This window comes from Struthio camelus, chromosome 2 (genome assembly GCF_040807025.1).
Source record: "Struthio camelus isolate bStrCam1 chromosome 2, bStrCam1.hap1, whole genome shotgun sequence".
Taxonomy (NCBI): Eukaryota; Metazoa; Chordata; class Aves; order Struthioniformes; family Struthionidae; genus Struthio; species Struthio camelus.
In genome coordinates, this window is record NC_090943.1 from 68,728,485 (window position 1) to 68,740,124 (window position 11,640).

The window sequence follows — 11,640 nt, forward strand, 5'->3', positions numbered from 1 at the left end:
AGCTCTTTGCCGCATGAGAATGCTTGGAGGTCTTCCTGCTGGAGTCTCTGGGACTGCTTGTGTATTCTAGCATTTGTGGGATCAAGCTGCATTTTTGCAAAATGTTATGGAAGCTATCAAAAACATCTACCCCTCTTCTGTGATTTTAAAAACAAAAGTAAAGTCCTTAGTTACAAAAAATTATGATTCTTAGGAATTGTGCTTTTGTTGCTCCTTTTGAAAATTAAACTATACACTGCAGTAACATTAGCTTGTATGTATTTCACTCTGCTAATGTTTGTATTAACGTATTAAAATAAAACACCTCAATTAATCCCTAGGAACGCAACCCAAACTACATGCTTAAATTCCCATGCTTAATATTTTATCTGAATAGTCTTCTGAATATCCAGCTGAGAGCTTTCACTATAATGAAATTACATTCCTGATTTCCTGAGGTTTAAAAATCCAATATATTAGGAGTTCCACGGACTAATATTGCTCTCACAAGCCAGTGGCAACTCAGTCCGGTACGTCAGCAATTACCCTAAATGCACGCTTAGGATACAATAGCCCCCTGCAGAGATAACCATAAAAGTCATGGAAATCATGCTTAGGCTGACTGGCCCTCTACAGAAGAGCTGGATTTCCACCTTTTGGAACATAAGCTAATAGATTCATGGTTTTCTGTGGAAAGATTACTGAACTTCAAAAATTTGACTGTTACATTTATAAATGTTTCAGGCCAGTTCTGTTCATTACTCAATGCACATAATCACGGTGACTATTTCTGCAAGTAAAGAAAGCGGATTCAAATGTAGTGTCTGAAGAGGTTTGTTTTTTAGCGGATGACCAATTTTGTGTCAGATCCTATTTCAGTGTCATTCATCTTGATTAAGCAGTAACACTCTTCCATCTCGTTATTTAGAAATCTAATTCTGATTCCACCTTTACAACATTTTAACTATCCTACTAAGCATGATGTTTTTGTGGGAATTTGCCGAAGTTCAATAGCACTCTTGTGACTTGTTTGCAAAAGAAATTGACTCGTTTGTTAAGAGCTAACAACAACAGTTTGAAATGTAAAGATGTTTCATTATTGTGCTCTTCTGACAGAACGTGTAATCCTTGTGTAATTTGTCCTCGAAATAACACCTGTCTGTATGCTCTTTCATATTTAATAGAATAAAACGTTGTTGTAAAAACATCTTTGCAATCATTGTTTAGTGCTTAGTCTCATTTTGTGGAATGGCTTTAATGTAAACTGCTTCCTGTACTTAAGAGTAAACCAAAATCACGTAGTGACGCTGATGGAATGATTAGTACTAATTTTGAAGTTGAGTATCCTCTGTATTTGTATCTGTAGAGTAAACCGACAATTTTCAGTGAGCAAGCAGTGCATTAAAATGCCTAGGGTCAAATCTCAAAATTGTGAAGAAACTGTAAAAAAGAAATATTGCCAATGCACTGTAGTCTTTAGCTGAGGAGTCTTTTTTGGGGTGGGGGGGGGGTGAACCATTTGTAATACGTGAGTTTGCATTTCCCAGTACTCAAAAGGGGAAAGTGGTTCAAACTGATGTTTCACAATAAGCCTTTAGTTGAGCTGTGAGCCAGCAATGTGCCCTTGTGGCCAAGAAGGCCAATGGTCTCCTGGGGTGCATTAGGAAGAACAGTGCCAGCAGGTGGAGGGAGGTGATCCCGCCCCTCTACTCAGCCCTGGGGAGGCCTCACCTGGAGTGCTGTGTCCAATTCTGGGCTCCCCAGGACAAGAGAGACATGGCGCTACTGGAGAGAGCCCAGTGGAGGGCTCCTAAGATGATGAAGAGACTGGAGCATCTCTCCTGTGAGGAAAGGTGAGAGAGCTGGGCCTGTTCAGCCTGGAGAAGAGAAGACTGGGCAGGGAGGGACCTTATCAATGTGTTTAAGTATTTGAAGGGAGGGTGTCAAGAGGCTGAGGCCAGACTCTTCAGTGGTTCTGAGTGACAGGACAAGAGGCAACAGGCTCAAACTGAAACACAGGCACTTTTGTCTGAATATGAGGAAAACTCTTTTACTATGGGAACGACCGAGTCCTAGAACAGGTTGCCCAGAGAAGCTGTGGAGTGGAGTCTCCATCCTTGGTGATATTCAAAAGTTGTCAGGACAGGGTCCTGGGCAACATGGTCTAGGTGGCATTGCTTGAGCAGGGGGAGTGGGGGGGGGGGGGAGGTCCAGAAGTCCCTTCCAACGTTAACCATTCTGTGAGCTGGTTGTATTAAGCAACATCTTACAACATTTTCATTATATGGGCTTATCATGCTATTATTATCAAAGATAAACCATTGTGTAAATAGTTTGCATGAACAGGTAAGTAACGGTAAATTTATAATACTGTGTCCAACAGGTGTATGTTTAATAATGAACCTTCTTGGTCTTGCTTTATGGTAAAGTCTCAGAAAAATTTTGGAAACTGAAATGACTGATTATAAAAGGCATTGCTCTTCCAGCTCTTCAAACACAAACTGAATACCACTGCGTGGAAGATGTTTAACAGGGAGGCTCATTAATAGTCTGTTGCAACCAACCATTAACCTTCAGTGTTTCATCAGCTACAGGAACGTATAGGCTGATACATGCTGAAGAGTGCATTGGGTTTTTTTTATATATATTTTCCACTATATTGATTCTGTGACAGTGCAGTAACAGAGAAAGACTGTATCAGAGGTATAGGAATAACATAAAGGCAGTTCAGATATAAAATACCTGAAACTATTGCTGCACAGCATCTTGAAGCATACTTTTAAAACAAGGAGTAATGCATACTGAATGAAAAATTTTACTTTTCTTCCATGGTAAAGTGGCTATTCTGATAGCTTGCAATATCATCCCTTTCTCAGACTGTATCTGGACTTTTGTAATGTCTCTAGTAATTACAAAGAAAAAGATGTGGTTTGGAGCACTTCAAGGCTGTATCTACATTAACAAGTAGCACATTGCATTAGTAATAGTTCTGGAAAGCAAAACAGCTGCTGCTCAGGATTTAGCATCCATAGTACACTTTTTAGGGAGTTGTACTTCAGACTAGGTGGCCCTAGGGACTGGCTGCCCATTAGCGGTTAGAACACATTAGTTGTAACCCTGGAGCATCTTATCTGTGCTTTTATCCATAATTCACAGTATTATCCAGAAAGAAAGGTGGTTCAGGTACTGTGAGACCACTCTGTTGTGTAAAAAGCAGAGTGAACAGGGACAATTAGGAGATATGCTTCAAAAGCACACTCTTGACGTGACCTAAAAAAAATTACTGTTGGTGCACCTTTAAATTTACCACATACCCAAGCCCTTTTCATGTCTCTCAAGAAGCAGAGCAGTAAAGTATCTGAAGTACACACTTCTAATATAAAAATTTATTATAAAACTTGTTTTGCAAACACTTTTATAACATACATTCTCCATGAACAAGATTGAAGTATTTTCTCAGAGTACTGGATCACAAGCTTGGTAAATAACAAACAGATGAATTAATACCAAGTTCTACATCAGAAAAGGTGCAACTTCAAGGTCTGTGTTTTGATCCTAGAATGGCAGTTAATTTGATCTTACCTGTACTTAAACAACCTGAAGTAAACGTTTCAAAACTGTTTTATGTATGGCTAGGAGATATAAAAATGTTGCATGACAATCTTTGAGAAGGTAAGTAGAATTTGCAACAATCTTTACCCCCCCCACCCACCTGTTTTGAAGTTTGCCAACTTATTTTTTGGTCCTATTTCTTAACTGGTGCGCATTGAATCTGCATGCACTTAAAAGGACATATTTATTAAAACACAAAATAGGAAATATAGAACTTTAAAACCAAAAATTCAAATGTTTTTCAGCAGTTGATTCTCTTTTGAGAGAGGAAGTCTGAACCATGATTTGCAGAACTGCCACTGCAGACCGTATGCAGACTATAAGCTCCATCCTGAATCTTGGCTTTTTATATTGTCCTCTCACCTCCTGTGCTGAATTGAAAATGTGAAATCTGAAGGTGGAAGACCACTTTAACCTTTATCAGCTTCTATGCACATCAAAATGTTCTGGGGCAAGGAGATAACTACGGTCCAGAGCAAGCCTACTTTTCCAGACTTAACCGCAGGAAGGAAGTAACTATAAAGTCTGATGGCTGTCAAAACTGAAAGATGTTTAAAAAAAGAGGTTCTCTCCTCAGCCATTTTTGAAAGAAACAAGACTGATCCATTTCGGTAATACAAGAGCAACCAGAAAGGAAAAGTCCTGTATACTTTATGGCTGTGCAATCCATACACATAATGAAGTGGGGTACTGATAGTAGCCTAGTGTGAAGCTCTTGGTAGGTATTCAGAGCTTCCTGCATTACAGTGCAAGCCTCGCAAAGTTCTGTGTTATCTTGGGAGCAGCAGCAACTGCGGTCCACATCACAAAGAACATTCTTCAAATAAAGAAGAAACTTAGTTTGGATGATAGACTGTTTTATCTCTCTTTGTATGAGTGCTGTCTTAAAGAGTAAGTTATTTTGGAACCTTTGTAAAGACTGTAACAACATTTAAAATAACACAAGTGTCAGAAGAACAGTGACACTAGGGGACAGTAACGCTGACTTCTTGAACATATTATACCTGCAGAATGCACCAACCAAAGTGTCTGTGTTTAACTCAAACACGGGAAGCAAGGATGAGATCTTTTAAGTTCTGTTGTGATGCATTATCTTAAAAATAGAGGAGGGAGGTGGAGGAAACTGGTACATTAATGGATCCAGTATTGTCTGCTTCCTCAAAGGATAGATTCTGGCTTTTAATTCTTGGGCCATTAGAGACTGCATAACTTGTACAAAATTCCCAAGCATACTAGACTGGTTATTTCTCTCATGCAGGCAGTCAGGCCCCACAGAAACAGAGCTTGCATCTAAAAAACACGGCCTATTCTTACACAGTAAATAGAATAGCTTGAGTTTTAAGGAAAGCACGACTTTTGCTGATTTACTACAACTGGAAAAATACTTATTGCTGTAACTTTTATTATTTTACAATAATAAATAACTAAAGTAAAGTCAAGAAGGTTTTCAAATCTGCCTTCTGGCTTTTCTCTTTTTCTTCTAGATTAAGCATCCATTTTAGCTTAGAAAAGTGAAATTTGAAGCTTCGAGGAGTCTTGGAAAAGGAGCTGGTTGTCGCCTGTCCAGATACACATGTTCTGAAACATAAAAGACTCAAACATCTTAAAGGTGAGATACCCAAATTAGTATAAAGTAACTGTATGAAAGTGCATATACATCTGAGTGAAAATTTTTAATGCAAGTAGTGTATTTTCATATGAAAGCGAGCAGTTAGAAGTACATTTTATGCAAAATTTAAGCTGGACATTTCACATTACTTAAATAACATAATTGTGCATTCTTTGCACATCATCACTTTTCATCACAATCTTTGATTGTAAAGGTTAAAAAGGCAAAGCTGATCTCCTTATTCAGATCACTAAGGAAAAAATATTTAATTATCAATTAAAGGTTTAATCTGAATTCACTGAGTGGAACATGAATCCCTTTCCCAACAGGTAGTAGTATGCTCTACTCAGTAAAACATCTCTTTAAATAGGAGAGAAACAGATACCTGGGAAGTGATGATGGACTCTTTCCTTTAGATCCAGACCTACCGCAGCTTAGAGGGGTCATTTTGTTTGCAGATGGAATTTTCCGATCTGGTGTCTTAAGGCCAGATTTAATGGTTGGAGTACCAGAATGGTGTGTCACGGCAGCCAGAAAATCTCTGCTTTTACCATAACGTCTTGTTGTTTTGTTGCATGAGTTGCAAGTAACCAGCTATGGAGAGAGGAAAGGAAATATCAGCTATTTTATCAGTCTTTTCCCCTCTGCATTACAAAGCATTGTAAGAATTATTCAAACTATTCTCTGAATATCATGACACAAGCCCAACTAGTTAAACATTTGCTTAGGTGAAACAAAAACATTAAAAAAGCAACACGTAATTTACATCTAGTATTTTCACTTAGACTTCATAAACCAACCAGGTCCCATGGGTTTATTACCTAGAAATAACTCCAATCCCCTGGCAACTAATTTCAGGAAGCCCTTAGTTCTGAATGCAAACACGTGATGCAGTGAACTATGAAAAATAATCCCGTGGGAACAGAAAGATGAAGCAGCACCTGAACTGGCTGTATGATACCTTGAATATTCATCAATGGTATTCATATTTCACTAAAAAAATATGATATACAAAGTGATCAAAACTCATTAAGCATACTCTAACCCCAGTCCCTCAAAAATAAACATCCATAACTAGTAACAGCAAGTGTCAGTGACCAAAGAGGCTTTTTATTAGTGCAAAAATACTTACTACAAAACAGCGGAAGTTCTAGACAAAGGGCACCTTGTCTTCTTTTGTCTACTTCTAGACTGCAGGGAACCTCCAGCAGCACAGTATGTTACAAAGGTGCAGCAAAATGGATACCGTCAACAGACAGTGATAGAGACTGTCAGATATTCCTAATGCCCCTTAACTGCCATGGCAACTACTCATGCTAAGAAACATGAGAGTAATTCAGCCAGACAACTTTTAAAAACACAGTTACACTGGCTGAAAAACACAGTTACACGATAAATGTTTCTGGCCTAAAAACATATTGAAAAGAACTTCACAAAAAATGTATGCAGTTTTGAAAACATCAATACCTAATCATTCTTCATTTCAAAGTGGGCAAATTTATCTAAATTCAGATTCCTTAGAAAGAATTACGTTTTAAAAATTGCTAAATAAAACATTTTCAGGTAACTGTTTTGATTGTCTCTAGACATTAGAGAGACTAACAAATTAAGAAGATCAACTGTTTATACAATTCAGGTATCAACATATTTTTACTCTTCTAAATGAAATTCAGAGGGGGGGAAAAAAACCCAGCATCAAATGACCATACGTTACTCCACACAGAATATAAATAGAGGTGAAAGCCTTACAATTCAGGAATCACTGAACTGCACTTCACAGCACTTCACGGCTAGTTTCCATTCCCTGAAAAACCTATACTGATAACTCTAGAATTTTTAAAGAGCCCTGAAATAGTTTATAATGTTATTTTCATGACTCTCAAATCAAGATCAAGATATTCCTGCTTGCTAAGAAAGGTATCACATATATAGCCTCTCATGTTGCTGCTTGGTGTAATTCTGAACCACACCTGAAGTTTCATCCTTGCAAGTCACAGAATCACAGAATCACAGAATCGTTTAGGCTGGAAGGGACCTCTGGAGATCATCTAGTCCAACCTCCCTGCTCAAGCAGGGACCTCTAGAGCATATTGCCCAGGATCGCGTCCAGACGGCTTTTGAATATCTCCAGGGAAGGAGACTCCACTACCTCTCTGGGCAACCTGTTCCAATGCTCTCTGTCACCCTCACAGTCAAGAAGTTTTTCCTCAGGTTTAGGTGGAACTGCCTGTGGTTCAGTTTCTGCCCGTTGCCTCTTGTCCTGTCGCTGGGCACCACGGAGAAGAGATTGGCCTCATCCTCTTGACACCCCCCCTTCAGATACTTACACACGTTGATGAGATCGCCTCTCAGTCTTCTCTTCTCCAGACTGAACAGGCCCAGCTCTCGCAGTCTTTCTTCATAGGAGAGATGCTCCAGTCCCCTCATCATCTTTGTAGCCCTCCACTGGACTCTATCCAGTAGCGCCATGTCTCTCTTGTACTGGGGAGCCCAGAATTGGACACAGCACTCCAGGTGAGGCCTCCCCAGGGCTGAGTAAAGGGGCAGGATCACCTCCCTCCACCTGCTGGCAACACTCTGCCTAATGCACCCCAGGAGACCATTGGCCTTCTTGGCCACAAGGGCACATTGCTGGGTCATGCACAACTTGTTGTCCACCAAGACTCCTAGGTCCTTCTCTGCAGAGCTGCTTTCCAGCAGGTCAACCCCCAGCCTGTACTGGTGCCTGGGATTATTCCTCCCTAGGTGCAGGAGCCTGCCCTTGCCTTTGTTGAACTTCAGGAGGTTCCTCTCTGTCCCAGCTCTCCAGCCTGTCCAGGTCCCTCTGAATGGCAGCACAGCCTTCTGGTGTGTTAGCCTCTCCCCCCAGTTCAGTATCATCAGCACACTTGCTGAGGGTGCACTCTGTCCCTTCCTCCAGGTCATTGATGAATACATTGAACAAGACTGGGCCCAGGACTGACCCCTGGGGGACACCACTAGCCACAGGCCTCCAACTAGACTCTGCGCCATTCACCACAACCCTCTGAGCTCGGCCATCCTGCCAGTTCTCAATCCACCTCACCGTCCGCTCATCTAGCCCACACTTCCCGAGTTTACCTGTGAGGATGTGATGGGAGACAGTGTCCAAAGCCTTGCTGAAGTGCAGGGAGACAACATCCACTGCTCTCCCCTCATCTACCCAGCCAGTCATTCCATCAGAGAAGGCTATCAGGTTGGTCAAGCATGATTTCCCTTTGGTGACTCCATGTGGACTACTCCTGATCACCTTCTTGTCCTCCCCATGCTTAGTGATGACCTCCAGGAGGAGCTGTTCCATCACCTTTCCCAGGATGGAGGGGAGGCTGACAGGCCTGTGGTTTCCTGGCTCCTCCTTCTTGCCCTTTTGGAAGACTGGGGTGACACTGGCTTTCTTCCAGTCCTCAGGCACCTCTCCTGATCTCCAGGACCTTTCCAAGATGATGGAAGTCTTAGGTATTAGGTTACAGTTTATTTACACTGCTCATTTTGGAAGCTGTTAGTTCCTGATAGTATTTTAAATACGTAATACCAAAAATACTTAAATCATAATCCACAGCACAAACGCAAACAGAATTGAACACAATACAAGTGCAGTTTAAACTGAACTGCAAACTACTCATGAATGCATTTGAGGAATCTCTCCAACTATAGAATAAATCTAAGAACCCTTCATAATTCTGTAAGACACTGCTCATCTGCTGTCTAAAGAGATGGTTCAAGTGTACTCTAAAAGTTTGTGATTCTACAGCAGAAAACAACTCAAAGCAAAGCTCCCAGCTTCTCAGAAGCCCTTTCACTTGCTGTTTTTTTGCTGCTGCGCTACAATGATCTACAGTTAGGAAGAGAGAGTAGTCCCAAAGGAGCCTTATTGGACTGCTTTTTTTTTTCTTAAATCCTGACAGCTGATGACATCTACAGTATTTCCTGAGTTTCATGTTGTCTTATTGGCTCTCTAATCATTTTTAATTTTGCAAATTTTACTCGACAAATCAGCAGGTTCTTATCTGAGAACATAACAACTATGCCAGCAACTGTGGGGCACAGTAGGGTGCTGTCTCATTTATTAAGACATCTGTTTGCATGTCCTGCTTTAATAGTAGGGTATGCCCTACACCTATAAGTTAAATATATGCTTTTATTCTTCAAAACATTAAATCTTATATTCTTGAATAATTTCAGGAAAAAGAACTAAAGCCCCCAAAGGAACCTTAACTCTGTTTAAATGACACGCATTGTTCATTTTTGAAAGACTTTCTATAAACACTAATATTCAGCTAAATTAAAAAAAAAAAGAGCTTATGCACAAGGTAACAGTAATCTTTCAGTTACGACGGTCTAAAGATATAAATGAAGTAAAGCTGTTAAGTTGAGCTAGTATACTTTTAGACCACTGATATAACTGAAAAAGAAATGCTAATCTTTCAGTCACTCAAACTTTTTCAGATCTGAAACAAAGGCAGTAAATGTCAAGCTATACATATGGGTAAAAACAGCCTAACTGACTTCAGTCAGGCCTTAACTTTGGGGCATGTTTTTCACATTAGGTATGTTTTTGGGGGATTCATAGCAATGTAAGGATTTACATTACTGCAATAAGACTTTGCATCTAGCAGAGTTGCCTGCATAGTTTTACCACATTCATACAAATAGGACAAAAGGAGCAGGCAAAAATCTGACATTTCTGACATTTCTGCCATTTCTGCAAAGCTATGCAAACAATACAACTCATACAATCACTGACAGTGGAAATGCTAAAGCTTCCTAACAGGAAGAAATGATCTCATTTTAAGTAAGATCTTAAGATATCTGCAGAGGCTATCCAGAATGCTGCTAAAGAGAAAGACATCACAGGGAGGGCAGTGCTGTTTGTTTAACTTTGCTGACATGTTTTTTAGCGGGAAGGAAATAAAAGATTTCTGTTCTTGCCATTGTGCTCTTCAGCTCTCTGTTGTGGAGGGTAAATTTTAAACAATGTTGACTGTGAATGTGAATAGAAGTCATCTCAAAAGAAAGGAAGAGTTGTGTGCTCACAAAAAAAAAGAAAGGTGTAGGCGTGAGCTCCGCTTTTAAGAGACAGACTTCCATATCCTCCTTGTTATGCCACTGAAAGGTTTCAAGGAAACATCAGAAACTTTGCAGTTCTAAGTAAATATCCTTACCAAAATGCTTCTTGAGTCCCTGTACTTTTTCAAAAGCTTTGTCTGTTTCATACTGAGTTTATGGTTCTTTGCCTCTCGTTTTAGAATCTTCTCTATCTGTGGAGTCACTTTCATCTTTGGTTTGAGACGCACACGGTGGTTACCAGGAACCAGGAACTGGAAGCAGTAAGGACATATGCTTTCTTTTTGCAATTCATCATCTGCAGATTAATCAAGGTAAACAGTAAAAGTTAAACAAAAATTATCGTTATGTTTTATAGGCAAACATAAAAAGGCATATGCTATGACTGTTAAGCCCCTAATAGGCAGCATACTTGATATTTCAATTCTACTAAAGGGCACAGTAACATTTTTTTCCCTCTCCTCATAACATGTTTGAACTTTTGCAGGTTACAGCCCGGCAGGCAGTACGCACTTTGCTCACGCTCTCTCCTGCGAGGTGCGTTTTCTACCGCACACCATCTAAGCAGCTCTGCTTCTATTCTGGGTTTCAGCGGCAGCTAGCACCTAAGGGGAAGCTGAGGGCCCGATCTGCTTTACAGAGCGCCGCGCAACGACTCACTGCTCGGCTTACGCACAGCGCAGGTACAACCCGCGACGCCACCCACGCCCTGCGGGTGCCCGTGCGCTCTTTTGCCCGGGCCACGCTGTCGGCCAGCGCCGCCGCCGCCGCCCGGGACCACAGCCACGCCGAGTAACCTCCGGAGGCGCCTCACGGCGCCCTCGAGGAGGGCTCTCCACGGCCCCGCCACAACGCCGGCGCCCCCGACGTCGCAGCTGCCGCCGCCGCCCTCACTCGCCTCTGCCGCAGCTCAGCGTCCACCTGCGGGAGGAGACAGCGGCTGACGTCACCGCGCCCCGCCCCCGACGCGCGCTCAGGGGGCGGGGCCGCGCGCACGCCATAAATTACAGCGACCGCCCCCCCCCGCACCTCACTCCCCCTCCCTCTTCTCTCTCCCCCCCCCCCCCCCGCATCTTACCCCCCCTCTTCCCCCGCACATCATCCACCTCTCTTCCTCCCCCACCCCCCCCCCCCCCCGCGCGGGCGCGCGCAGGCTCTTACAGCAGGAACCGGGCCTGGCCCGGGCACGCGCCCGCCAGCCCGCGCGCCGCCGCCTCCAGGAACCGCCGCCGCCGCCGCGCCATGCCGCCGCCGGAAGCCGCCTCCAGCCAGGTCCGGCCGCTTTGGAAAGGGGGCGGGGGGAGTGCAGCGATCGGCGGAAGCCCGGCGGTACCCCGCGGCCGCAGCGCCCTCGTTCC

General features: G+C 42.4%; 1 protein-coding gene across 1 annotated transcript; it reads right to left on the minus strand.

Moving 5' to 3' along the window:
* Positions 1 to 3,350: 3,350 nt before the first annotated feature.
* On the minus strand, positions 3,351 to 11,563 carry C2H18orf21 (chromosome 2 C18orf21 homolog). The gene is made up of 5 exons (XM_068936178.1): positions 11,444 to 11,563; positions 11,181 to 11,203; positions 10,381 to 10,580; positions 5,586 to 5,794; positions 3,351 to 5,169 (listed from the first exon to the last, which is right to left on the minus strand). The coding sequence occupies exons 1-5, from the start codon at positions 11,524 to 11,526 to the stop codon at positions 5,016 to 5,018; spliced, it is 669 nt and encodes a 222-aa protein (XP_068792279.1). The 5' UTR covers positions 11,527 to 11,563; the 3' UTR covers positions 3,351 to 5,015.
* Positions 11,564 to 11,640: the final 77 nt, after the last annotated feature.